The following is a 27,481-nucleotide window of genomic DNA, read 5'->3' on the forward strand; positions in this document are numbered from 1 at the left end:
AATGATGCTAACACAGAGCAGATCAGTCAGATAACACTCCCCACCCCCCAAGACAATATACTTCCATTTGCCTATACCTGGCCAATATTGCCACCCACTCTCCTTGGTTCAATGCTGGAGATGATACCAGTGGCCTCTCGGGCTGGCTGCTTTTATCAGCTTTACATCATGACAACGAAATACCCCACCTAGCCAGCTACAAAGAAAGAGGGTTTCTCTTGGCTCCCAGTTTTGGAGTCCTAGACAAGCTGGACCCCACTGATGAAGGTGGCCAAGGAGTGATCACATGGTAAACCAGGAATCAGAGCAATTAGCATCAGCTCGAACTTTTTTTTTATTATTATTAATTACATTGCATTATGTGCCACAGTTTCTTAGGGTCTGGGATTCCCCCACCCCTTCCTCCTGCCCTCCCTCCATAGTGGATTCCTCCACCTTGTTGCAGTATTGTTGTTCAAATTCAGTCAAGATTGTAAGTATATACCAAGCATAGAGTCCAATATCTCATTGTGCAGATAAATTCAATGGTTTCTTGGGGAGACCATCTCTGGTCTGAAGGTAGAGCTGGCAAAATATCATCCTGATCAATTTAAAGCCCCAACATAACATCAACAACAATTTACAACATTATGGAATTAATTGACATGGTATTGAGTAACCAATATGTTAAAAAATGCAAGTTCTTAACCAATCAGCTTGACCTTTACAACCAACCCTTTTGGGAGAACGCCTTCGCAACAGCATACCCTAATTGACCTAAGAACTTCCCACTAGGCCCTACCTCAACAACACCAAAATTGGATTACGTTTCCATGTTCTTCATCGTGGCAATCTAGGTCTTTGGGATTTGACCTCCCTCATGAGATCAGGAGCCATATCTTACTCAAATCCCAGCAGCTTTGAAGGTTAGAGGAAACCTTGCAGAGGTTAGAGGAAAGCACTTGCAGAGAACATAGCCCCAGCCCCTGCAACTGGCAGCATTTTGTTAGTATAACAATGACTAGGAAAAACATTGCCTTGGCACTCGCAGCTCCTCCTATCTAGTCTCCGCCATCCCTTTACAGCCTTCATAGAGCCTTCCAGCGGTGCAAACACCAGATGCCTCCGTGTTGCTAGACCTTTGCTAGTCACTGCTCTGGTGGAACGTCTCCTCTGTCCATTCATGACCAAAGCCCCAGCCAGCAGTCAGGGTCTGGGGCAGCCGTGCTCCCCTGGTTTCCCAAAGCCTCTCGCTTTGATGGCTGCTACAGGACACGAGTGTATGTGGTACTCCACTTGGTAGCCACCATCACGGCTCCTGCGCCTGCCCTGTGCTAAAGGACTCAGAACTCGCGCTGCGGGGCCTGTTGCGTCTCATCGGTAAGAAGGAACAGACCAAAGAGTAAATGGATGGGAACTCCACCTGGCAAAAAGTTCCACTGGTGAGACAACTGGAGTTGCTTTACTTAACCTGATATTGGACCTCTTTTTCCACTCCCCCCTAAAAATATTGCCAAACACTAGACTACCTGCGTTCCCAGGGACTGGACCTCAGGTTCTCAGGCAAGCGGTCAATTCTGTCTTCACAGCCGTCCCTGAGGAGGGCGCTGTTCGCAAAGCCAGGCCCCTGGGGCGGGGGCACAGACGCCTGGCGCGTTCCCATGGGGACGCAGGCGGCCTCAGCTCCCAGAGCGCTGCCCTCAGACATGGCGGCGCCCTGCTCGGCTTCTCGTCACCAGGCCCGCATGGCCAGCCAGGCCTTGCCAGGACTCGGGGACTTCCTTTACTCGCCGGCTTCCTGCAAGGCTGGCATTTAAACGGCGCCGGGGGGCCGCGGGATGCCGCTGAGGAGCTGTCCGAGCATCTCTTAAGTCAGTGGTGCGCGCGGCGACGCAGAGCTCCGGCCTCCGGCGGTTTCCTTGCGTTTATTTCCAAGACCGCCACGCTCTGGCTCCAGCCCCGCGAGAGAACCTGCGAGCCGGCCTGCACCGCCTGCACCGCTGCTGGATGAAGCAGAGAGCGAGCGGCGCGCCGGCCATGGTGCGGCTGAGCCCCGCGCCGTCCCCGTGAGCTGCCCCTTCCCTTCCCCCGAGAGCCTGCGCCTGGGCGGCGGGGCGCGCGGCCGTAGCGATGTTCAGCTGGCTGGGGAGTGACGATCGCCGGAGGAAGGACCCCGAGGTCTTCCAGACGGTGGGCGAGGGGCTGAAGAAACTCTACAAGACCAAGCTGCTGCCCTTGGAAGAGCATTACCGTTTCCATGAGTTCCACTCGCCCGCCCTGGAAGATGCCGATTTCGACAACAAGCCCATGGTCCTGCTGGTTGGCCAGTACTCCACCGGGAAGACCACCTTCATCAGGTGAGCGGCCACTCGTGCTGGCGCCCGGTGGGCAGTCGTTGTGAGTGGCGTCGAAGGCTTATCCCCCCTATGGTTTCCTTGCTGCGCCCCCTCCCCGTCTGCCCTCGTCCCCAAGTGGTGGTTAAGTTCAAAGCCATCCCCGTTCTGTCTATTTTATGGATGATGAGGTTGGGCCTCAGAGGCACAAGGGACGGACCTGCTGCTGCTCCCTCCAGTAAGTTATGGCGGTGGAGGCACTTTACACCGTCTCTCTGAGGGATGACCTGGGCGGGCCAGCTCCCTCTCAGAGGCCTACCTCTCGTGGTGGAAGGTGTAAGTGAAAGGCCGGCGGCCGCAGGTAGGAGTAGGCCTGGGCACAGAGGTGACCTGGAGCTCACCTGGGTGCCTGGCAGGCAGGACCTGCTGTCCTTTCATCCTTTCCTTCTCTGATGCTGAGCTCCTATGCATACCCGTCTAAATGGCTTAATAAAGCTGTGAAAGACTTGAGACACACAGGAATATTGTTGTCTCATCCAGGCCTTGACTTTGCAGGGGAGATAAATAATCAACTAAAACCATATAGCAGGTACATGGCCGGCCTGGGATGCTAGTCCCAGATGCACAGGAGAGGATGTTTGGCCAGAGGCCTGGCCCTTTGAGGATGAGTCACCCAGGCCCTTGAATTACGGATGGCTGAGCTGGACAGAGCCACAAAAAGTCAGCATGTCCATCCTGCAGGCACCAAAGTCCTTGTCTTCCTTCCTTTGCTTACAGGGCAGGCTTTGTTCAGGTCCTCAATCCATATGGGCTTCAAGGCCAGGCCACTGACCACCATTGCCCCACAGGTAGGCACCTACAACGTGGGAACAGGGTTCACTCAGTGACCCCCACCTCCCTACAGCCAGGGCACTCTGGTCTCCCATAGAGTGTTTGAAAGCAAGGATCCCCTTGTCCCCTCTAGGCACTGTGGGAGTCCCTGTAACCTGCAGAACCCCATGCTTTGGGGAAGGAAAACGGGAAGGTTGAGTGTGGAACCTGGTTTTCTGGGAACTATGGCTGTCCAAGGTGAAGTGTGTAGCACAGCCTGTGAGAGCTGGGTGTGTACTGTGCTAACATGACATGCCTGGCCAGAAAACCAGGCCAGTTTGTTCCTGCGAGCCAGACAGCAATTCACTTGGCAGCTTTGAGAGGCCAGCTAATTGCTGAGTAAGTTTGGGACCGGGATTGAGGTGACAGGCTTACTGGCCTCTGTCTCTTTTCTGTTGTTTGAATGGCAAGAACCCTTAGAGAATACTGCAGTCCATGGCTCCTTTTTAAACATCAGCACCTCCTTGGAAAATCTGATAGAAGCTACAGACCTATCTTTAGGAAAATGCCATCCATCCCTGCGTTTCCATATATTGCGTTCCTCAGGGCGAGAACTTCTGATCTAATCCATACCCTTGTTTCCTTAAACGCCATCACTGCCCAAGGCCCATGAGAGCCCCCTAGATTCTGGGTGATGTTTCCTTTGCCATCGCTGTCTCCCCCCGCCCCCCACACGCCACCTGGCTTGGTTTGTGCCTGGTAGGATGCACACACTGTTTGCAGATGGCTCCTGGCCTCGCTTAGCCTCCCCTCTTGGGAGTGTTTCAGCTCACTGTTGCATGCGCTTGCAGCCCAGGGCACGGGCCCTCAACAAGGCAACCTCCAGGACATGACCCAGAGCAGGTTCCCAACAGACGTGCTTCAAAACAGGAGGGGAACACGGGACAGGCTAGTGTGCAAGTAGCACAGAGGCCTTCTGAACCCTGGCTTTGTCTAGGTTCCTGCTGGCTGTTCCTGGGTCCTGGAAAGGGGCAGAGTCGAATGACCACAGATTATTCCTTATCTGAGGGAGCCAGGAAGGCCAGCCCAGGCAGAGACCTCTGCTTGCTTATCCTCCACGTACAGGACTTCTCCCTGCGTGCTCTGGTCACTTACTGGATTGAACTCACGCATCCAGATCTCTTTCCCCCGAGAGACAGCCAGTCAACACACTGATGAGGGGTTGTACCCCAGGGACCCCCTCCAAAACCAAACAACATACTCGTTTGCAAATGCAAAAAAAAAAAAAGTATTTTTTTTAAGTTGGAAATTGTGGAGAAGAATAAATTGGGGAAAGAAAAAGGTCCAGAATGCTATGACTCAGTGGGAAAACATTTTAAATATTATATATTTATCTTCCCAGTAATTTTAGCTATGTTATAACCCAAAGAAGATCCTGCCATTTATATCATTTTAGATGCTGGATTTTCTTTCTTTCTTTCTGTTTTCTAAACGCTTCCAGGAAAAATGCTTCAAGCTTTAACAGCTATGTAATAAATCACTGTGTCTTCTACAAGGGGATTTTGAAAAGGTCGTGTATAATGAATATTATGAAAGAAAATGATACATGAATTTCAAAACATTTTGCCTCCTAATAAGGTTGATCTTTGGAGTCTCGCCTAAGTTTTCTGTGTGTATGTATGTATGTAAAATTCTTCGTGTGTGTGTATGTAAAATTACTCATTGGACCGGCCACTTTCTTTTAAAACGTTTGGCATCATCAGTGCTTTTCTGGCCAAGGTCAAATCACCAGGCAGTTCCATCCACACGTGGACTTTTTCCTCAGCACTTCCCAGAAACAGAGCTATCGGGCAAAAGGTTGTGCTGCCTCGCTTCTGCTCTGAAATTCTTGCTTTCCCAACTTTTCTATCAAGAGCCTTATTTCACAGTTGCTTTCCAAGGAGGGTGCAAAATGTAGCTTCCCAGAGTGGATGAGGCATGCCTTCCCCAGCTCCTGGCTCCTCCCCTCTCCCCTTTCCTGCGTCTGTCCTCTGCTGACGTTAACTCCTCTGCCCCAGGGCCCAAGTCTCCATCCACACAGCCTTGCCTTGCGGTCCTCAGCCCTTAGCCCCATGCCCACTGAGCACCCATCCACTGGCAGCTTGATGTGCTTGCCACGGGGACCGTTTCTTGTCTCAGGAAACACACACACAAAAAGACATTCTTCTAACAACTAATTAATGTGCTGTGATCTCTGCCTGAAATAACTTCCCTGGCTCCCAGCCCGGCAACCCTGAGTAATCAAATAAACAGTAAATGGGCCTGGCTGCTCCCTGCCACACAGAGTGCCTCTCTGCCCAACAGTAGCGCAGTGTCCCTTCGGCCCCGGCTGCCTGCTCCTGCCTGTATCCTTTCTCTCACCTCACCATTTTTCGCAGTGGCACACAGCCTCCACTCCCTCCTCTTGGCCCACACTGAAGCTCCTTTCCTCTGCAGGGGAACCTTTGGGGCTGGCTGCTCCAAGGCCCCAATAAAGGGAGCTATCCTTGGGCCATGCTGAGTCAGGGGACAGGTCCTAGGGATTAGGTGTGGCCAGGTAGGTGCCTGACACTTAGGCCCCAGCTCTCAGTAGGCTACAGGTGCTAAAAGTGCTGCTCTGTGACAACCATTCCGTTGGCCCTCCTAGCCTACCATGCTGTTGGAACTCTTTGTTGGTTTGTGTCCTAACCTCACCCAAAGTTGACTTGCCATTTGCTTCTAGCTCCTTGTCCTTTGTCATTACTTGGACCTCCCTGCCCAGGCCTTCCTGCTGCAGGCATGGTAGCCTTGCTGCCCTAGAAAACCAGAGGGTTTGAGGACCCACAAGGAGACCATCCTGTAAGCCATGCTGCCTGCATCCGCCTTCTTCTCTATGCCTCTGAGAGCAGTGGCAGTCCTGGTTCTCTCAGAGCTCTGCTCTGTAGTCTCTGCATGGGGCTAGGTTCCTAGAGGGACACAGATGCCCCAAGGCCAGAGAAACCATATCTGCCTGCCTCAGGTCCAGCTTAGGATCTGCCTTAAAAAGTCAGGTGCCTGGAGGTTATCAGGTTTCACAGGCACTGGAAGGAAAATGGCCTCCATCCAAGGCCAATGGCAGTGGGACAGAGGCCAGGACACCCGGGCTAAGTCAGCAAGACCCAGGCTCCACCACTGCCGAGCCAGGAGTCCTGGGCTAGGAAGGTGACCTGAGGTCGGGCCTCCCAGCTCTGTCGTGCCTCAGTTTCCTTATTTGCATCATGTGGATAGTAGTCACTGCCTTCTAGGGCTACCATTGGGATGACAGGATTACGAGAGGGACAGTGGTTATGTTCCACGCCCTGCTTGGATTTGGCACCTCAGCCTCAGCAGGTGGGAGGAAGCCTTCCTCTGGCTCTAGTTGCTATGTCAGGGAGGGGCATGGCACATCCCCATGCCTCCTAGGGCTGGAGGATATTCATGAGGCCAGCCTCTGTGAGCAGAGCAGCATAATGTCTGGGCAGGCTGGACTCTTGCAGGGTGCACGCAGTTGGATTAGGGGAGGCCAGCAGGAGGTGGGCAGCCTGGGCCCTTGACTCTCCTGTCAGATGAGATTGCCTGGTGGACTCTGCTTTATATTCAATTTGACATTCCAGAGTTTTCCATCTACCCCCCTCTGTGTCTGTGGATACTCTATGGTTTCTCCAAAGCCCTGCATGGCGCTGACAGGGCAAGAATTTATTTCCTGATCTTGGTTTTAAAGCTGAAACTCCGGCTTAGGGATGAACTTAGCTGCAATATGGATATATTAGCTGAATTCCTGTAGAAAGTGCCAAGTCTTTTAGAGCATCTAAAAGGTGTGCAGATTCAGAGCTATAAGGCCTACAGGAAAGTGAGGTAACACAAGCCAGCTGGGGGACGAGGTAGGAATGAGTCACGGAACCTTCATGAAAGAGGTGTTTGAACTGGATTTGAGAATGAGGCAGGAATATGCTGATTGCATACAGACAATGCCAGGCTGTTCATTTTCTGTAATTACTGTCTCTGCCCAAATGGCCCAATGTCTAATGCAGCTCTTGCTTTTCTGAAACTCGTGTGATTGCAGACTTTCACTCAAGCTGAGGTTATTTGGCACTAGTTCCTGTTCCCATTTCAGAAGCCAGGTGACCCAGGCTGTAGGTTGGCTTGCCCACCTTGCTGAACCACCTGCTGCAGCCCCTGCCCCAGTTGCATGCCTGCATCCACAGTGTTTGTGAGCCCCACCCCTTTCTTCTCTTCTTCTGGGCATGGTCACAGTGGCAGCCTATGGTCCTGGCCTCACTGTTGCAGGGATGGGACCTCAGGGACAGACTAGCTTCAGACACTTAGTGCCACACTTTATCTCGAATACTAAGGTCACCAGGGAAGCTGGCTATTGGCTTCAATTGCCAGCCAAGTTGGGCCCGGAAAACTAAGAGAAATGTGATGAAATCCTTCAGCAAACATGAAAAAAAGTGGTGCTCACAAAAACTCTAAGTCAGAACTGCCTTGGGCCTCTATGCACCTGTTGGGGTATTTGTATTTGCAAGATTTGTGCTGGACGGCAAGGGAGGGGTGCACCCAAACCGTTTCAGCTCTGGGACTCTTTCAGATCCTAAGTTGACCCTGAACATGGGCAGCCTTTACTTGAGTTTGCACACAGCAGGAGAAAAGACTACGGTCCTGGCCCTCCTTCCCCTGGGGGATGCCAACTCTTCCCACCTGGACCTGACCACTCTTTCTCACCCTGCTGTGGGAATGCTTGCACCACCCCACAGAGAAGCCGTGTGTGAGATTCCTTAATAAATTCCTCTCTGTGGCATAGTGGTACCTGTGATTTGGGCACCTGGTGCTGCATGCCATGCCCAAGTGTCCCTGAGGGTGTCCCCAGCCTTGCCTCTCTACTTGGCTGCACCTGCTTCCTGGATGTTGTTCTATGGCTGGCAAACTTGGGGTCCTGGTAGCTGAGAACAGCAAGCCCAACATAGGGCTTTATTACCCCTCCCCCAACTCTGGAAGCTGCTCTGTCAGGTCAGCAACACCACCCTTTGTCTACTTGCCTGGTACACCATACCTCCCTCGGGGACAGGATGTGAGCCGCTCACATCGGTGTTGTTTGGCCCTATTCATTCTGAGCTTTCTTGAAGCCTTGCAGGGGTTCTGTCCACCCTTATCCACTCCAGCTTTGTGCAGAGCCTCTGATGACCCCACCCACCATGCACATGTGTTGGGCCCTGCCTGCAGCTCCTCCTCCCAGTGCTCCTGTCACCGCAGCACACGCCTGCTTGTCATGGGGAATGTGGCCCTCTACTCTGTGAGTGCCACAATGGTCCTATCAGAGCCTGTATGCCCGGGTTCAGCTTTAGTCACCTCAGGGCTGCAGATTTTGCAAGCCCTAACCCGGATGCTGAGCTGTGAATCCCAGGGCTGTTATCTATGGAAGGGGGCTGTTCCTGGATGGAGGGGGTAAATAAAGCCTCAGCTGTCCCCAGTCAGTCTCCTGCTGAAGTGTGCTCTTTCCTGGCCTTTCTTATCCCACCTCCCCAGGGTCCAATGCTGGGTGGTCTGTACCCAGACATGGTTGCATTAACTGGCCTAGGTGGGACCTGAAGCAAAAGGGGGGACTGACCGTTAGGAGGTTAGGAGCACAGGTTCTCCCATCCAAGGGCTGATGCGTCACTTGGGGCCAGTTCTCACGCTGCCTCCTGCTCCTTACAGTGAGGTGAGGGTTTGGTGCCAGGTGCTGGGTCTGTGTTTACAGAGCTCTCAGCCCAGCCTATGGGGAGGGTTTATAGGACAGACAGTAGAGGAGATGTGAAGGGGATGTGAGGGACTCCCTGGAAGGGTTAGAACAGGGCCTGGCTCCTCACAGATGCGCCTTACATCTGCATTGTCATCCCCTGCTCTGGTTGGCAGGGACTGAGGGCCAGAGGTGCGTGCCTTCTGAGGGGCATAGCCCTTGTGGGTGGAGAAACCCAGGGTGCTGAGGTTCCCATCTTTCCATGGCTCCCCAAAGGAGCAGGCATTTGTGCAATCCAGCTGTACTGCTGTTGAAGTGTCTTCTCTATCGCGCTCAGTGCCAGCTTCCCAATAATCCTGTGACCAGAGAAAATCCTACCTTCCCACCCCAGTTGCTGGGCTGGGATCCTGGAAGGTTACAGTCTTTTCCAAGACAGCCAGAAAGCCTACTGGCCACCGCACTCCATGTACTGAGCAGATCATCAGCTTTGGCCTAACCTTCCACAGATCATCCACCTGTTCCCTGGGGAGGGAGCTTGTAGCAACCCAGCTTAAATACTCCTGTAGCAATTCAGCTTAAATACTCCTGTGATTACAGTCTGGCAGCAGCTCATGTTTCTCGAAGGCACCAGTGGACATGTCCATGAACTTGGTAGCAGCTGGGAGGACACCTCCCTGGCCCTGATCCAGCATGCAAAGGTAGTAGAGCTCAGACTTGAATCTTGAAGTTGGCCACTTGATCGTTAACAGCCCTTGCATGTCACACCCTGGGTTCTGAGGCTGAACTGTGACCCCAAGTTTTGATCCTACTGATGGAGCTGAGGCCCTGCCTGGGTTTGTGGTAGCTCTGCTCTGACCGCCTAAGGGACCTTGACCTGCTCCCTTGGGAAGCAGGAGCCAGTGGGTGAGAGTATAGGGCTTGCTGTCACACTAACATGGGTTTGTATTCCAGCTCTACTTGGGCTGTGTAACTCGACAGTGCATCCTCCTTCCCTGTCCTTCAGTTGCCTGTGGAATCTCCTACAGAGCCCTAGAGGAGATAGTCACCAAAATGTTGAGAACAATGGGGTGTGGCTGTTCACTGAATGTCGTGGGTGCTCTCAGGGAAGCAGAGGGTTGGTCAGGAGCAGTTGTCAGCTCTGGCTGCACACTTGGGGCACATTGGGGAGCTTCTTGCACTCATAGCTGTCAGAGCCCCACCTGATGGAATGGTCCAGAACCTGGGCCTGAGGCCCTCACACCACCAGCAGGGTTCACCAGAAGAGCAGCAGCCCTTAGCTCCTGGACGTCAGCATCTTGCACCATGTTGCCGGGAGTCTGCTCTGGCCTGTCACAACCACAAGGTGGTTCTGGACTCCCTCCTTCCATCTGACCTCTTGCTGTTTGGGCACAAAGCTGCCCTGTGCTCCCAGGGGGCTCTGGAATCCATAGATACCATTCCTTCCTCGTGCTGACTCTCCAGTGCCTTTGCACTTGACTTCCAGAGGCAAGTGACCTTGGACTCACACCTCACACCACCCAGGTTAAGAAAGAGAAAGAGCAAATTCCTCCCATCTCAGCCACAGCCAGACACTCAAGGGAACGGTCGGTCTGCCCAGCAGGAGTGCCCATGTGGGCAGGAGCAATGTGGGTGTGAGCCATCACAGCCCAGACACCATCCACAAATGGACCCTGTGTGCGGTGGGTCAAAGAGCATGGGTTACTAGAATAGAAGGTTCCTTAGGAACCACCTTGACCAGGGTCCTAAGAAGCCTTCAGAAGGGAGGAGGACTGCCTGAGGTCTCCACCGCAGCAAGCAGGGAGGGTATTAGATCTTGGCTCTCCTGCCCAGGTAGGTCATGCCACAAAAATAAGCAAACCCATGCAAAGCCAGCAGCCTGTGGGTGGCCTAGTTCCCAACATGCTTTCCTGAAGGTACTTGGGCAGTACCTCCGGTTAGGAAGTCCTCTGCCCCCCTGCCCTAATGCTTCTGAATCAGGGAAAGTAAAGCCCAAGGAACAGCTTGGGTATTTGAGGTAGAGCTGAAGTCCCACCTCCCCAGCCAAGTTCTGTGGCTCTACCCCTCCTGGCACTCCCATTCTGCGCATGCCTGGTTCATGAACAGCATCTCTGACGACTGTGTTCACTTTCGCCAGGTACCTGCTGGAACAGGACTTCCCAGGCATGAGAATCGGACCTGAGCCCACCACCGACTCCTTCATTGCAGTAATGCAGGGAGACGTGGAGGGGATAATTCCTGGAAATGCCCTCGTGGTGGATCCCAAGAAACCTTTCAGGAAGCTCAACGCCTTTGGCAACGCCTTCTTGAACAGGTGAGCACACAGGAAGTACCGCCTCCTGAGGAGTCTAGACAGTGAAGGGCTGTGGGGGAGGGGCAGGATCTTTTCCGTACCTGGAGCGTCTTGAGTGTCCACTGCTGGCTGTGTCCATTGCCACCAGGAGATGGGGGTGCTTCAATCTTTGGGATGATCCTCCTAATGAAAAAGCAGCATAGGATCATTGGGGACTTCAACTATGGTACCCTAATCTCAGCCTCCTCCCGAGACAGCCATGGAAGGCTGTGCTATACAGAGCTCCCTGCATGCGCCCATGTGATGGGTGGGATCTGTAGCCAGCTGCAGAAAATCTGGGAAATATTTCCCTGTTCCTGGATGTATTTGGTGCAAAGAACCCTTGTGTTCAAGTGTTGACTCCTACTGCACCTACTGTGTGTCTTTAGACAGGATGCCTCCCTCCCTGGGACAAGTTCAGGCCAGCAGACAGCGAGCTCAGGAGGGCCTCAGTGGGGCAGCGTGAGGGAATGCCTGGCAAGCTAACTGGGCCATCGTGTCAGTAGTTGACCTCCTAAAGGGCAGGCCACTCCTGATTGCACTTGTTTTTCTTATATATCCAGTTTTAAATGACATCACACCTAGTACTCTTAAAACTAGGTTTTTTTTTTCAGATTGGAGGTATTTGGAGTATAGGTGAAGAAGTTGGAGGGATGGGGGAGTTGCTTTAGATGCTGATCAAGTTGCCACTGTCTCCTAAAACAGCACCTAGGTTGTGTACCCCATCTCCTGGTCCCAGCCACTTCCTGCTAATGCAGACCCTGGCAAGCAGCACTGATGGCTCCGCCTGGGAGACCTAGATTGGCTCCCTGGCTCCTGGCTTTGGTCCAGGCCTGGTGATTACACACATTCAGGAAATGAACTAGCAGATGGGAGCTCTGTGTCCCTCTCTGCTTGCAGATAAATAATTTTTAAAAAAATGGATGAAGATTGTGGCTTTGGCTTAAGTTCAGCTGCTGCCAGTCCACCGACTGTGACCAGGTTACTAAAGATCTTTCTATCTGACCTTTTCTCTAACAGAGTAGATGGTGGTGGATCTCTCCTGGGGCAGAGGGAGGCACAGGGAGATAACGAAGCCCTTGGCACCTGGCATGTGGGAACAAACAAGGAGTATCACAGCATGGCAATGCAGTTTTTTTTCCTCCAGTTCCTTTACTTGGTGAGCGAAGCAGGCATTCACCAGTGCCATTTTCCAGCTGTGAAAGTTGAGGTTCATTGCGCAAAAGGTTCCGGACAACTCTTCTAAACAATGAACTTGACTCTGCCCTCTTTTCTCAATGACAGGGGCACTCCCTTCCATTCTGAGGGGCAAGCCTGGCTAAGAAGAGTGAGTTAGAAGGACCAGCAGAGGAAGTGACATGGGGGCAGGGGCTGAGGGATGTGAATTTGGACACACTGAGTTGCAATGAGTGATGGAATCAGGTGAGGCATAGCTTCCTGCTGACGGTAGAAGTGAGCAGAGAGAAGAGGGAAAAGCCAGGGGCACACAGAGGTCATTAGCATGGTTGGCAGAAAGGAACATGGGGCTAGTGTTTAACCCTACTTTAGACTGTCATGCTTCTGCTGATGACGGTATATGGGAAGAGATGTGACATTACCGTCACAAGCTGACGTGTTCCCAGGAGCCCCATGCCAGGACTTAAAGCCTGGAAGTCATGCTAACACTGCTGTTAGATGTTTGAAAACCAGGAGGAAGGGTCTGGGACCATCACCTCCTTATCACCTTTGTCTATGAAAGAACGAAGATGCAAACTGCCAGCCATCTGCATCTCTTCCTGCAGGTGTGTAAGGCAAAGCTGAGGGAGAAAGGGAAAAGCCACATACGGTGTGGCAGCCTGAACTGCTTACACTGGTTGAATGCAAGGTGTAGAACTGGGGTGGTAGGTACAGGAGGGGGAGTGGGCCTTTGTCTTTTACTTTATGCCTTCCTATACTTTACGTTGCTTACATCGTACATTTGTTTTGACCAAAAACAACTTAGAACAGAAATATGGGGGAAAGCATTGAGATGAGGATGGCAGACACAGAGCGTGTGTTGCCTTCATGGGGTCTGGAATCAATGGCGAGGCTTGTGACTGAGGGAGCAAATATGGAGCCTGAGAAAGTGGGCTCAGCCGAGAGCCTACACCTGCTCTTGCAGCATCAGCCTGTGGAGACCCAGAAACATGGCCCTGCAGAGCACTGACAGCCCACCAGCTCCCTGGCCCCTGCTGTGGTGCAGAGTTCAGGTTTTCTTCCAACTGATGCTAGGCCCCATTGCAGTAGCTATGGGAACCTCATGGGGGGGAGGGGGGCCACCAGTATGAGGGTGGGAGAGGTAGTAGGCAGACTCCAGTGCATGGAGCTGTGGCAATGAGGGAACCCGTGATAGCTGAGGGCAGGCACAGCAGGGCACTGGAGAGGCCTGTGAGGCAGGGAGAATGGAAGAATGTGCCCACTCACGGAGAAGGGTTTGCAGTTCTCTCCAGGAGCACTCACCATGTGGGTGGATGGGATGGGGTCAGCCAGGCACATCCGCTGGGAAGACTGCAGGGATCGGAGAGCGGGGAGGCCCCTTCCATCTGCCACCCACTTCACTGCAACCAGAACCTTAGATTTCCAGCTTTTCACTGCCATGCTGTTGCTACGACAGTCCCATGTTACAGCCCCCATCAGAGTTCTGAACAAGGCAGACCGTTCATGGTGGGAATGTTGTTTGGTGCTCGCATAGCCACTAGACGCCTGAAGAGCTGTTCCTGCAAGGTTGTCTCTGGCACCACATCCTCCGAGAAGTTCTCCACAGAAGCCATTTGTCTTCTAGAACCTTCACTGATGTCCTCTGTGGGTGCAGGTTCACTGCTCCTTTGTCTGTAGAACTGATCCCTGTCTTCCACCAAGCTGGGTTCTTTGAGGGCAGGGACTGAGGTTCTGAAAATCCCCAGTAGCCTCTGCTTCCTGGGCTTTACCCAAAGGTGGCCCTCTGCCCTGTGGCAACCACATACTGTCCTATTTAGAATAGGGCTTCAGCCATCATTGTGCAGGATGCAGTCACTTGGTTGATGCTTGGCTCACGAGGGCTGATGGCAGGGTTCCTCTGGCCCATGCAGGTTTGTGTGTGCCCAGCTGCCCAACCCCGTGCTGGAGAGCATCAGCGTCATCGACACGCCAGGGATCCTGTCCGGGGAGAAGCAGAGGATCAGCCGAGGTAAGCCAGGCGCATGAGCAGTGGCTCTAAACTTCCCAGGAGGATCCTGTGTCATCACTCCTCTGGGCCTCAGGAGAAGCCTCGGGGGCCCTGCTGTCCCTCAAGCTGCCCCACCCCACCAGGTGTGCTGTGTAAGTGCTCCATGGCAGGGGCAAGCAGATGAATGTAGGAACCACACAGCTCAACTCCTGGCCTCAATACTCTCATCTGAAAGAATGGAAACATTGCTGAGCCCATCATATTCACTCTCCAAGGGGAATCTGTCATGGTCCCAACTCATGGGCCCAGCTGAGGCTGGGCCGCTCCACACTGCCCACAGAGAATCCTAGCTGGCATGGAGAAGGGGGTGCATGTAGAGGTAACCCCATGCTCAGATCCTGAGGGGGAGAGGACAGGACATGTGGAAATCTTGTGAGCTCTTGTGCGTGTGCACGCACACACACACACGTGTTCTTACAAGGACAGAATCTAGGGCCAGACTGGTCACCTCTGAGCAGGTGTGTGTCTTCACTTGGGCCGCATATCTAACATTAGGAAAGAGCATTACTCATCTTACAGGAGTTTTTAAAGATTCAGTGAAAGACTGTGGGCCAAGATGCCAGTGGCTGGCATGTAGCCAGCATCTGGTCTGCATGAGGAATAACAAGGCATCATCACCATCATCATCACCATCCGTTTTCCCCAGTGCTGAAGTACCAGGTTGATGCTTTTAAAGATATGCACAGCAGCTCCCTGCCCCCATCCTGTCTGTGCCATGTGTTGAATCTTTGGGGGAAAAAAAATCAGATAAAGCCAGACCCTCCGTAGCGTTGGGTGCTAGGAACTGGAACTGGAGCCAAGACAGTCGGGCACTGGGAGATAGGTCTCCAGGAAGGGCTGGGATCTCTGCCTGGCAGTGAGCCTCAACCCTGTGCTGTTGCGCTGCAGCAGATCTGGGGCTAGGCTGCCTGAGACTGTGGCATCATGGGGATTGGGCCTTCAGTTGGGTGCTCCTGTGGACAGCAGCAGGACAGGGTGACAGGCCCAGGTGGGGCTCTTTGGGGTACCCTGTGCTATGCATGAATGGACAGTCTGCCCTGGCTGCAGGCTCAAGGGCCAAGCTTCCCCCGCACCCCCATGTCCTGTCCTAAAGGGACCTTCAGCCTGGAGTCTCTGCTACAGTGCGGGTGGAGAGAGGGGAAGACTGAGAATCTGTGAGAGAAAGCCCCACCTTGTCCCTCATGCTCCACCCCCTGTCCTATCGCCTGTGTTGCCAGGGTGTGAAAGCAGGGAAGGAAGAAGCTGAGTCAGGGGAGCATTTGGGAAACTGTCCACTGGGTGTCACGTGTCCCATGCAGGCATCCAGGGAGCCTAACTCAGGGCTAGGCAGCGGAGAGGAAGGGGGCTGGCCTAAAGCTATGGAAGCCTGTGCCTGGGAGGAGGGGGCATCTCCCACTGTGTCTCCGTGGGAAGCCCCTGGCCTCCTGCCCTTGCGGAGGCAAACTCAGTCTCATTCTGCTTGGTCCCCAAATGCCCCTCCCTTCCAAGCAGCCCCAGCTCCTGCAAGGTCAGCATCCACTGACCAGAGACAAGAGAGGCCTCCAGCCTCAGGGGCTCCCAAGGGCACTGCACTAGGGCTCAACGAAGCACATTCTCCCTCAGCCTCAGTGTCCTCACAGGCACCAAAGGGTGAGGTACCATGTGGTCTTCATTTGAGGTCTGCTGACTGGATGGAGACAGAGATCTCAGCTCTGGTCTGCATCGTGGTGAGTGCTCTCACTGCCCCCACCATTCCCCAGCCACAGCTCCAAAGTCGTATACGTCAGTGGGCTCCCTTGTGTTGTGCAGTGCTCAGCCTGTACACCCCTTACGTGACAGCCCTGATTTCGGTGATTCCTGCCTTCCTTAGCTGTGCTGCCAGTCTATTTTCCCATTCCTCTGCCCTCTCTCCTGCCTTGGTTGTTAAACCCTCTGTGACTTTCCTGCACAACCTTTCCTGGATGGCTGGCATGCTTGCCTGCACTTCCCATCCCATCTCCTTCCAAGCACCAGCTACCACCCATCCCTGGGAGAAGTGACAGCCCCTGTATTCTCAGCCTTTATGAGCCCGGTGGTCACTTTGTGGTCTGCCCTTCTGAGTCCAGACTACCCATAAATGCTGCTGCTAGCAAAAGCAGCCAGTGATGCAAGCAAGCTGGGGACCAGGCCAGCTGCACTGCATTGCCAGCCTGGGGTAGTGCTGGCCTCAGCACCCTGAGAGACTGGGGGTCAGGGGCCTACAGACACCCTCCGTTCCCAGGAATACCCAGCCAGGCAAGCTACCCACTGAACAGATCGCTCCATCTTCTCAGTGGCAGCTACTTCCCCACCTGTAACTGTGTGTGCACACATGCACACATGTACAGCAACCTGAGCTCATTTTGTCTCAAGTTCTAGCTTGGGCTCTTAGCTGCCCAGTTTGGGCCACAGAGGCAGTTTCATGCTCCCTCCCCCACTGCCTCTAGCCAGCACAGGACCATGGTTAGGTCTGCAGACCACGCTCTGTGTGCAGACTTCTGGCCATGCACAAGCGTGAAATGCAACCCCTTTCTGCTCATTGAGCCTCCTGCCCAGGTCTGGCCTGGGGTTGACTCACCAGGAAAAGGAGGTATTTGGTGCCAGGGCAGCACAGGGGCTCCCACAGCCACCCTGGATTATCCCTGCCCCCTAGGAAGGTGAGCTGCTCCCAAGGCCAGACCCAGAGACATGTGGCCCGTTCTCAGGGTGTGGCTTCTCTACCTGGGCCTCAGGCTTGGGGGAGTCTGTAGTATGAAGCCAGGAGCACCTGGGAAGCCAAGCATGAGCTGTGTCAGACCAGCTTGTCTCCTTGGGGTGGGCAGGAGAGGCAGGAAGGAGGCAGTTCCTGGAAGCAGCAGGATGTGCAGACCCAGCCTTCTTACTGGAAAGGAGCAAGGATGTGGCAGCAGCGGGTGGGCTCCGGAAAGCCGTGTGGCCTTGCACTGGGAACCACATTTCCTGCCGCTTCTCAGCTCGAAATCTGCCCCCTCCTCCCCACCCTAGAAAAGCCACCTTTGGGCTCTGTGCTCCCTGCACAGGTGCATGGCTAGGGGCTGCTGCCCTTGGACCCCGCCCTGACAGGTACACAATGCTGGGCCAGAGCAGCCCAGAGTCCTGCCCAAGCTCCACAGCTGCTGCACAGCTGATGCTCTGATCTCCTGACAGGGCATCATCACCAGCCACCTAGGACTTCTGCTGGCTAGTGGCAGCAAGGAGAGCAAATCTCATGCACAAGCTTCCCCTGGGAGTGCTTAGGGGTTCAGACCTTGGAGAATCCACGCTGATGCACTCAGCCTCACATCCCTTGTCTGTCTTATCCATGGCACCTGCATTAGAGTTAGGCCTGCAGTTATCCATTCAAGCCCATGTGGGCACTAGTGCCTGGACCCAGCAGCTGAAGCATGGTACCCTTAAAAGGGACCAGTCTGCTCAGGTCACTCTTGACTTACTTCCAGGGGGGTGCCTCATGTGGCATCTTTTCCTAGGGAATTTGGGAATTAGTGCGTATCATTTTGGAAATTGATACATTTTCATCTGTCTTGCTAAAACACCCTTAAACCATGTGTTTGTTTGTTTGTATGTTTTGCTTTGTTTTTTGAGAGAGATTTGGGACTTTGGAGCCCACTGAGGGGCGTGCTTCGGTGGAGGGCTCAGGCCTGGGAAACACACTCATGTTCGGTTCGACTCAGAGGAAAGCAGGAGGCCGGGGTCTGGATCCTAGGCTTGAGTTGACACCCCCGGCTGTGTGAGCTTGCCAAGCCCTTTGGCCTCTGTTTTCTCCCTGCCCTGTCAGAGGTGCCCGCCCTGTCTGCCTCCCAGCTGGCACAGAACTCCCAAGATCCTATGTGCTCATGCCACTGTCAGTGTAGAGCCAGGCCCCTGTGTAGGAGGCTGGCGGGTGATGAAGGAGCAGCCTTGCTGATTGCATTTGGCTCATCGATTCCCTCTGCCAGGCACTACTTAGCAATGCTTTTTGTTCCAGTCCCCTGGAGCTTGAAGCTGAGGCAGTCAGTGGTGAGGGGTGGGGGAGCTGACCACAGGCCCCTGCAGGCTGCACGTCCCCAGCCTGGCGCCTGCCCCCAGATCTCAGAGCCTGCAGATTTGTCTAAAGGAATTCCAGGAAGGGCAGCCTGTCTACCCAGCCCCCAGTCTGTGTTCTCACAACCTGAGCTGGGGGAACAGGCTCCTGGGTTCCTGTTCCTGAGATCAGGGATGGGATGGGGCTTGGCCTGCACATGCAAGGCACCTGCGCATGAAACAGAGTCTGCAGACTAGGGACAGCCCTGCCTCTGCCACCCCATTTGTTGTCATGGTGCCATCATGGACCTCTCCTATAGTCATGATTGGTCCCATTTTAGAAGCTGAGAAAACTGAGCTTTAGGCTTGCCCAGAAAAGAAATGGAGCAGCTAACACTGTGTATGCAGATCCACATCACAGTAGTGCCAAAGCACTGGCATGAAGGCCCCATCCACTCTGGGCCAGCTGCAGACAAGGAGGCTCTGCTGCCCAGGATCCCCGGAAGGCATCACCCAATCGGTGCCCTCGGCCCTCACAGCCTCTCCTAGGGCAAAGGCCCTGGGCCTGGCTGTGTCTGTCATTTAACAGCATCCTGCTAGAGCATGCAACATTTGCAAGAGGAGGAGGAAGTCACAGAAAGGTTTCTGGGAAGCCACCTGCCTGGATCAGGCAGGCTTAGACTTCACCTAGGCAAGCCCGGGCCATGGTAGTGGAGATAGCATCCTAGTTTCAGTCCATGCTGCTGTGCTTCCTACTGTCATGCCTTATCTAAGCAACAGAGAATTGTAAGCTAAGAAATGAGAGCTTACAATAAGAATTGTAAGCTCACAGACTGCCCAGCTCAATATCGTGGTTTGACCAAGGATCTGAGAGGGTCCCCTGCCTGCCTGGGGACACACAGCCCGTTTATAGCTGAGTCCACACTGATATGGGCTTACTCTCTGCTCCTCTGGTCACCCACTCTCTCTCATGGCAGCTCTGTATGAAGGGGGTGAGCCATAATGCTTTCATACACATGCAGGTGGGGAGCATATCTAAATCCTGGCTCTCAGGTCCCATCCACCTGCAACCCCGCTGCATCTGAACCTTAGTCTGAAACTGCTGCCCACAGGCCCCGGTGGGGGTCGTGGGTTAAGAGTGCTGGCCTGGAGCCACATGCCCCCCGCTGGGATGTTGGTGACTCTTTGGAAACAATGGGCTAAGCTGAGTGTTTACCTTGAAGGGTCATCCTGAGGGCTACAGGAGGGGGTCACTTGGGTTAGTGCTGGCCACCTGGTGAGTGCTCTACAAGTATGTGTATAGGCAAAGATGATGGTAATGCTGATAAAGAATCAGTAGTTCCTAGGGTGGCCCAGCAGTGTGAAATGCCCAACCCAGCCCTACCCAGTCAGAAACTTAGGGGTAGGAAGGCTCCAGACAAGTGGATTTTAACATGTTGGAAATGGATGATGGCTAACCGAGGTTGAAGACTGCTGACCCAGGCTGTCACAGCTTCCCAAGGCCACGTTCATCACTCAGCATCCAGTGGTTTGCCTGCTGGTCCCTGGCAGGAACTGCTTGTGTCTGCCTAGTGTCTTGATTTCCCACACAAACACTGTAGTGGGTGTTGGGTGCCCACGGTGTGCCCCCTTTGAGTACTTGTGCTGGTGATACCATCAGCACCAAGGGAAGGGGGCCTTAGTACCAGGGTTGTATGCCCATGGAACAGCCACTTGACCCCTCTAAGCCTCACTCCCTTACCTATGGTTACCTATTCTATGCAAGAGGGGGCTAAGACAGAGAAATAAGGCTCCTTCCAACTCTGATTATATAAACTCCTAATCCAGCCTCCTCTTCCCCCTCCCATGGTCCACATGATGGGAGAGTGAGCCAAGCAGGTGCTCTGGAGTGCCTGGTATTGCCCTGACCTGAAGCAGCTTCCTGTAACCCAGGTGGCACAGTGAGACATCTAGTCACATCTTAAGGAAGAAAGCCCTTGTGGTTTTGAGAGTTGGGAATTCCAGGCAGTTGCAGATGCAGAAGGAAAAAGTACCCCAGGAGTGCACATGAGAATAAGTCATGTATCCTAACAAGAATTGCTGATTTCTTCCAGGCCCAGCATCACCAGTATCGTCAAGTTTACCTTTTGGTTGCTTCTAGGCGTCATTCACTCAAATTAGATGTTTGAAGTGACTTTCACAGCTGGGGCAGCACCCTGGCTGCTGGGTGCATAGCTCAGGGGTTAGACGTGTTGAGAATCTCTAACACTTGGTGAGCTCCCTTTATCCATTACCATTCCAATGCCCATGTTTGAGGTGGAAAAATTCCAAGAGACTCAGTAATTTGTGACAGGTTGAGATGTTGAAATGTGGAGGAGCCAGGATCAGAACTCAGATCTGACTCCCCCATCTGCATTATTTGTACTGTCCCTTGATGTCCCGCCCTCACCAAGCCCCTACCTAGCAGGTGCCCCATAGGCTCCATTCTGCTGACCATCCCTCTGCTGGCAGGCTATGACTTCGCAGCTGTCCTTGAGTGGTTCGCTGAGCGGGTAGACCGCATCATTCTGCTCTTCGACGCCCACAAGCTGGACATCTCAGATGAGTTCTCAGAGGTCATCAAGGCCCTCAAGAACCATGAGGACAAGATGCGGGTGGTGCTCAACAAGGCTGACCAGATCGAGACACAACAGCTGATGCGCGTCTACGGGGCCCTCATGTGGTCCCTGGGCAAGATCGTCAACACGCCCGAGGTGATCCGAGTCTACATCGGCTCCTTCTGGTCCCACCCACTTCTCATCCCTGACAACCGGAAGCTCTTTGAGGCTGAGGAGCAGGACCTGTTCAAGGACATCCAGAGTCTGCCACGAAATGCTGCCCTGCGCAAGCTCAACGACCTAATCAAGAGAGCCAGGCTGGCCAAGGTGAGGCTACCGCCCTGCCCTCCCAGGGAGATGACCTTGCAGACAGAGCTGAGAGTTTGAGGATTGGTCTGCTTGAGCCCAGGCTTGCTGCCTCTGGGGGCTGAGCTCTTGTCTGCCTTAGTGATAGGCATCACGAACGTCAGCCAGGCCAGCCCTAGAGGTCCCTAGAGGACCGGGGAGTGTGGAGACATCTGTACAATGAGAGGGTGAGGGGGGCAAGTGGAATCAACCACACTAATGTCCCTGTTGCAGCGCCTGGCACCTTAAGAAGTGCTCAGCAATTGCTGGCCACTGTTAGGGTGTTCAGTCACACCTGCACTGACACCTCCCACACCACCCCCCACCTTGACCTTCCTTTGCCAGGCCCAGTACTTGACCAACCCAGTACTGCCAGCAGGTTAGAGCAAGAGGCTGGAGAGGGAAAGGACTTCAGAGGGAGGTACAGGAGGAGGGTAGGGGTGGGCATGGTCCTTAAGGGAGGATCTCCATGTGGTCCTGTTGCCAGGTACACGCCTACATCATCAGCTCCCTGAAGAAGGAGATGCCCTCAGTGTTTGGGAAGGACAACAAGAAGAAGGAGCTGGTGAACAACCTAGCCGAGATCTACGGGCGCATCGAACGAGAGCACCAGATTTCACCTGGGGACTTCCCCAACCTGAAGCGGATGCAGGTGAGGAACATCGGGGACTCTTGGAGAAGGGACAGTGTCATGCTCTGCCAGCCTGTTTAGAGACCATGGGGAAGATTCAGCCTGGGATCCAAAGTCAGAGTGGTGGCCCTTGAGCTGTTCTCCCTGCTGTCACTCACTGCCCATGGGTGCTATGCCTGAGAAGACACTCAGAGTGCAATGATGCCAGGGAGTACAAGGTGCCATGCTGGTGTCTGGAGGCTGACCCCTCTGGCCTGTGATCATCTCTAGCCACTGCAAGCCTGGCAGCCCTAATGGCTCCTGTACAACAGAACTGTTCCCTGACTGAGGCCCTCCAGTCCTGACAGGGTCTCCTCGGGACCCATGCCATGGAGAAGCAGGGAGATAGCCAATTTTGGACCACATTGCAGGCTTCTTTATCGGGCCCAGGTCCTCAGAGCAGGCATCTCGGTCCACTTTGACAGCTGAGCAGGCTGGGGTTCTGAGAGTGGCATCCACACAGGCTGCAGGTAGAACTGCCAGGAGCTGTCTCCATAATCCAGGAAGAAGCCACCATACTGCAGAGACAGGGAGCTGGCTGAGCATCTGTCTCTTCCATAAATAGGCTGCCAAGAGCGCCCTGTGCAAGTGGTGTGAGCTCTGGTTGGTCCAAGTCACTTCACATCACACCCACATTGGGTCCTTCAGACACTGTAGCTGTCATCAGCTGTGAGGTTACCAGTGGGAACACCAGATGGACCTGTCCTGTATATAATTTTTGCAGCTTCTGTGATTCTATCACCATCTCAGGATAAAAGTGTAGTTTAAAGGGCAGGCATCTATCTGGTCCAGGGGTTGAGATGCGCTTGGGAAATCTGCATCTTGTGTCGCAGTGCCTGGATTAAATCCCACCTCTTATTCCAGCTTTCTACTAGTGGGCACCCCAGGAAGCAGTAGGAGATGGCTCAAGGACTTGGGTCCCTGGCACCCCACATGGGAGAGCTGGACTGAGCTCTGGGTCCTGGCTTAGGTCTGAGTGAGACCAACTGTGTGGGCATGTGGAGAGTGATCCAGCAGATAGAAGATCTGTCTCACTCTCTGCCTTTCAAATAAACTGGAAATTTTGGAAATATCTTTTTATCAGAATATTAGAAAACCAAAAACTACAGAAAAATGCATAATAGATTCTGCCCTTCCTGTTGTTAGGATTTTTAGGTTGGGCCTTGGGTTCTATGCTCATTACTAAGATTTTCAAAACATCAGCATGGCCCTAATAGGCATTCTTTGTTTCCCATCTGGTGAAATAGAAAAGCAAAGCCCCACACATCCTAAGTAGCTATGTGTTTGATGGCCATGCATTCCTACAACTGCCTGCTGTGACCAGGCACAGATAGCAAAGCTGCTGGCTTAGATTGCTGTACTTTGTCCTTCAGTTCAAAGTTTAATGGCCAGTAGACAAATATTTGGGAAGATGGCACCTGCAAAAGTGCACTCACTGGCACATGCAAGAGTGCAGACACTCTTTAAAAAATATTTGAAAGGCAGAGTTACAAAGAGACCAAGAAAGGGAGAGACAGATTTTCATCCACGCATTCATTCCCCAAATGGCTGCCACAGCCAGCGCTGGATAAGGCTGAACCTAGGAGCTTCTTCCAGGTCTCCCCCATAGGTGCAGGGATCCAAGCACACACACTCTGCTGCTGCTTTCCCAACCACATGAGCAGAAGTAGAACAGCCAAGACTCAAACCGGTGCCCAAATGAGATGCCAGCATCACAGTGGCAGCTCATCCCATTAAAATGCCAGCCTTACTTGTTTTTTTAAATGTGAAGAGTCATTGTACAACACAAATTATTTGTACTTTCTCATTTGTTTGCTTCTATAGTATCCTGTTTCTGTCTGTAGATTCTACTAAATCAATAGTGTCCATGGCTGTCCTGTGACAGGGGTGTGTGGGTGATGGAAAACATTGAGTCCCACCTTGGAGCACCCCCACATCGACTGCTTACAGTCCACAGCCCGGTTTAGTCCCCACTGCCTCCTTTGCTCAGTCTCACCCTCGCATATGGGTGGGATGTTCCCAGGCTCACTCCTGCTCTTGACACGTGGCTATGTTTCTAGAGTTTTCGGCGGTAAACCCAGTGTGCTCCTCCCTGTGTACTGGCCTGTTCCCAGTGCTGTGGCCAGAGCCAGGGCAGGAGTAGAAAGTGCTGAGCTTGTCACCCATAGAGACCCTGAATGCTTCCACATCATGAGGCTGTGCAGAGTGGAGGGTCTTTCTGTGACCATGTGGGTAGGTGGTCCCTTAAGGTGAGGAGGGGGCCTTTGAGAGTCTGCCTTGCCCACTTGGGGGAGAAACTGGCATTTGGAAAAGTTTTCCTAGGTCATTCCAGCCAGCATCCTCCTGAACACCCATGGATTGGCTGCTAGTAGGGCTTGGTTCACTTTCTGTCCCTTGTTGGGGCTGGAGTGTGACTTCCCTACTTTCAGAGGGTCCTGAGATGGTGGCCCAGGAGATACAACTAAAGCCTGAAGCTTCCCTGAAGCAGAGACCCCATAGCTCAGACCCCCCACAGCCCAGCACACACAAGTCCCACTGTCCCCACTCGGATCAGCGACCATATGTGATCTTGAATACCCAAGAAAGAAGCAGAGTCCATTCCATAGCCCAACCTATCTAGAGAAAGAAGGAGATTTACTCTCAGAATTATGTGAGACCATACCCACATCCATGAAGAGTTTCCCACCCCTGCCACTGTCTACCACCGACAGGCTGCAACCTTGGCCTGCTGCACCTGTCTCCTTGCCTCTCTCCTTTCTTCCATGATCCCACGAAGTGACGCACTCAGAGTTGCTGGGCTGGGAATACTCTGCCATTAGCACAAGGTGTGTTTCGTACATGTGGCTGCCTCCTTCCTTCCTTCCCTTATTGTAGGCTGCCTCATCTCCTCTCTCTCTTCTCTCCCTCTTGCCAGGACCAGCTCCAGGCCCAGGATTTTAGCAAATTCCAGCCACTGAAGAGCAAGCTGCTGGAAGTGGTGGATGACATGCTGGCGCACGACATTGCTCAGCTCATGGTGCTGGTGCGCCAGGAGGAGACCCAGCGGCCCGTTCAGATGGTGAAAGGCGGAGCATTTGAGGGCACCCTGCAAGGCCCCTTTGGGCATGGCTACGGGGAAGGAGCTGGGGAGGGCATCGATGACGCCGAGTGGGTGGTGGCCAGGGACAAGCCCATGTATGATGAGATTTTCTTCACACTGTCCCCAGTGGACGGCAAGATCACGGGCGCGAATGCCAAGAAGGAGATGGTGCGCTCTAAGCTGCCCAACAGCGTGCTGGGCAAGATCTGGAAGCTAGCCGACATTGACAAGGACGGCATGCTGGATGATGAGGAGTTCGCCCTGGCCAACCACCTCATCAAGGTCAAACTGGAGGGCCATGAGCTGCCCAATGAGCTGCCTGCCCACCTTGTGCCCCCCTCCAAGAGGAAAGTCACTGACTGATGGGATGAGGTGGGGTGGGAAGTACTTGCCAGGTGGGGCATTAGAGAGTGGGATGAGAGTGATGACTGCACACACACACACACACACACACACACACACACACACACACACACACACAGGGGTAGGCCAGTCCTGGGAATGCCTCTGTTGCTGCCCCACACCTCCAGGCTGACCTTTGTTTGCACAGAGCTCCAGGTTCCTGGAGTTCTAGAAGGAAGTTGCACTCCTGGTCCCTATGTCCCTACATCTTCTTTGAGAGCCAGTGTAAATCAGTTGCCACAGAGCTGGCCCACCCATCCCTGCACATTCCACTCCCTCCAGTGCCTCCACACTTTGGTTCTGGGCAGATGGAGAAGACTTTATTGAACAAGCAATTTGCTTTTCTTCTGTGCTTTTATTTTTCCCTCTTTGATTTCCTACTAAGAAATGTTCTCAGGGGCTAGGAGGTGTGAGGTCAGGGAATGGTTTGCAGCTGGGAGAGGAAGCATGGGTGGTGAGAAGAAAGGTTGTCTCTTCCAGGACACCAGGTTCCATCCTACTCTTTTCCAAGAGAAGATTCTCCTCAGCCAACCTGACTTTGAACTTCAAAGAGTCCCAGAAGAGGAGAGATGATAGTGGTAGGAAAGAGTGAGGGAGCTGTGCTGCAGCATTTTGTTTAGAACCAGCCCCATGCACCGCTGGCCTGGAGCTGGGCTGTGAGATGCTTGCCCTTGACCCCCCAGTAACGCTCCAGCTGTGTGCATTACTCTGTATGGTCTTCACTGATGTCCCAGCTCACTGTGCATTCACACCTGCTCCCTCTGTGACTCAGAAGAGCCCAGCTGACCTTCCCACTTCCCAGAGGTCATAGGCTGCAGAGGGCATGCACAGCCAGGGCCTTAGAATTCAGATTACCCCTCACTCACATACACACACACTGCGATATGTATGGGATCCCAGCACTGTTGCTCCCTGATAAAGCCAAGAGCACAGATTCAACCCGCAGGACCCCTTCACAGCCTCTCACATAGCAGGCTGGCAAGGGTGGAGGCAGAAGGCCTCGCCAGCATTCGGTGGGCCATCAGTCTGGCCATCTGTCACCTCCCTAGAATACTGTGCCTTCTGGCTATGCTTCCCATGTTCCTGCCACAATACAGGGCCAGCAGCACCAACAGGAACGTAGGCAGCCTTCTGAAGGCTGTTTGGATCTGTCCCTGCCTGGCTTCCCACCCCAGCCACCTGCATCTCTCCAGCTGCAACACAGCCACTGCTCCTGTATCAGGTGGGACCACCTCCTGAAAAGGTTACTTGAGAGGTGATTCCCCAGGGACTCTGTGGATTCCCACTACACTCAGTGCCCTAAGCCCTCTCTGCGATCCTCCCTACCCTGGGCTTGCTCCATGGTCACTTGTCTACTCACTTCATATGCTATGCTGCTCCTGGGATGGAAAACAAAGCAAGAATAACTTATTTTGTATCTATGTTCTGACTAGAGAGAATACTCTATGTATCTGATGTGCTTGCTACTGCAGTGCATTGTCATCAACCCTCATGTTAATATAGCACACTTCTTTGGTACCCACTTGGCCCTGAGCATCATTGCGCCGGAAGCTGAGGGGAAGGGGCTGGGTATTTGATGTTTGGTTCCTGTCAGTATCTGCAGCAAAGGACAAACCTCCAGAGCTGCCCAGAGACCAGCATCCACTAACAGCACCACATGGATCTGGGGCCTTCCGGGGCTCCATGACCAGCCCAGACCAAGCTGTTGGGGCCATAGTTCCCTGCTCCTCTGGAGTGAAACAGGTCCCTGAACCTCTGAGTTTGCCTTTGCTGGAGGAAACCCCAAATGCCAAATCCAGCAGGGGGCCATTTCTCAGCTCTGCCTTTCTTTGAGCTGAAGCAGAAAAGGACGGAGGAGAGGGAGAAATAAGAGGAAAGCAAGATCATTGTCCTTTTAAAAGAAAGGTGGATGGCCTGATTCCCCTGTACCCGGTGCCATGTGAACATAGGCAGCATGTCCCTGTCCTTCTCCATTCCACTGTTCTCCCCA

General features: G+C 53.4%; 1 protein-coding gene across 1 annotated transcript; it reads left to right on the top strand.

Annotated features, from left to right (window-relative positions):
• The first annotated feature begins 1,662 nt into the window (after positions 1-1,662).
• On the top strand, positions 1,663-27,009 carry EHD3 (EH domain containing 3). Its single transcript, XM_040993023.1, has 6 exons — positions 1,663-2,336; positions 10,988-11,164; positions 14,269-14,366; positions 20,910-21,322; positions 21,828-21,992; positions 24,925-27,009. Exons 1-6 carry the CDS (start codon positions 2,110-2,112, stop codon positions 25,450-25,452), a joined length of 1,608 nt encoding a protein of 535 aa, XP_040848957.1. The 5' UTR covers positions 1,663-2,109; the 3' UTR covers positions 25,453-27,009.
• The last annotated feature ends 472 nt before the right edge of the window (positions 27,010-27,481 follow it).

This window comes from Ochotona curzoniae, unplaced genomic scaffold (genome assembly GCF_017591425.1).
Source record: "Ochotona curzoniae isolate NIBS_2020 unplaced genomic scaffold, NIBS_Ocur_1.0 contig_883, whole genome shotgun sequence".
In the NCBI taxonomy this organism is placed as follows: Eukaryota; Metazoa; Chordata; class Mammalia; order Lagomorpha; family Ochotonidae; genus Ochotona; species Ochotona curzoniae.

Coding starts and splice junctions, on each gene's coding strand:
- EHD3 (XM_040993023.1), top strand. CDS start 2,110: ATGTTCAGCTGGCTGGGGAGTGACGATCGCCGGAGGAAGGACCCCGAG. Junction 2,337..10,987: donor GGGAAGACCACCTTCATCAG/GTGAGCGGCCAC, acceptor CACTTTCGCCAG/GTACCTGCTGGAACAGGACT. Junction 21,993..24,924: donor CCAACCTGAAGCGGATGCAG/GTGAGGAACATC, acceptor CCCTCTTGCCAG/GACCAGCTCCAGGCCCAGGA.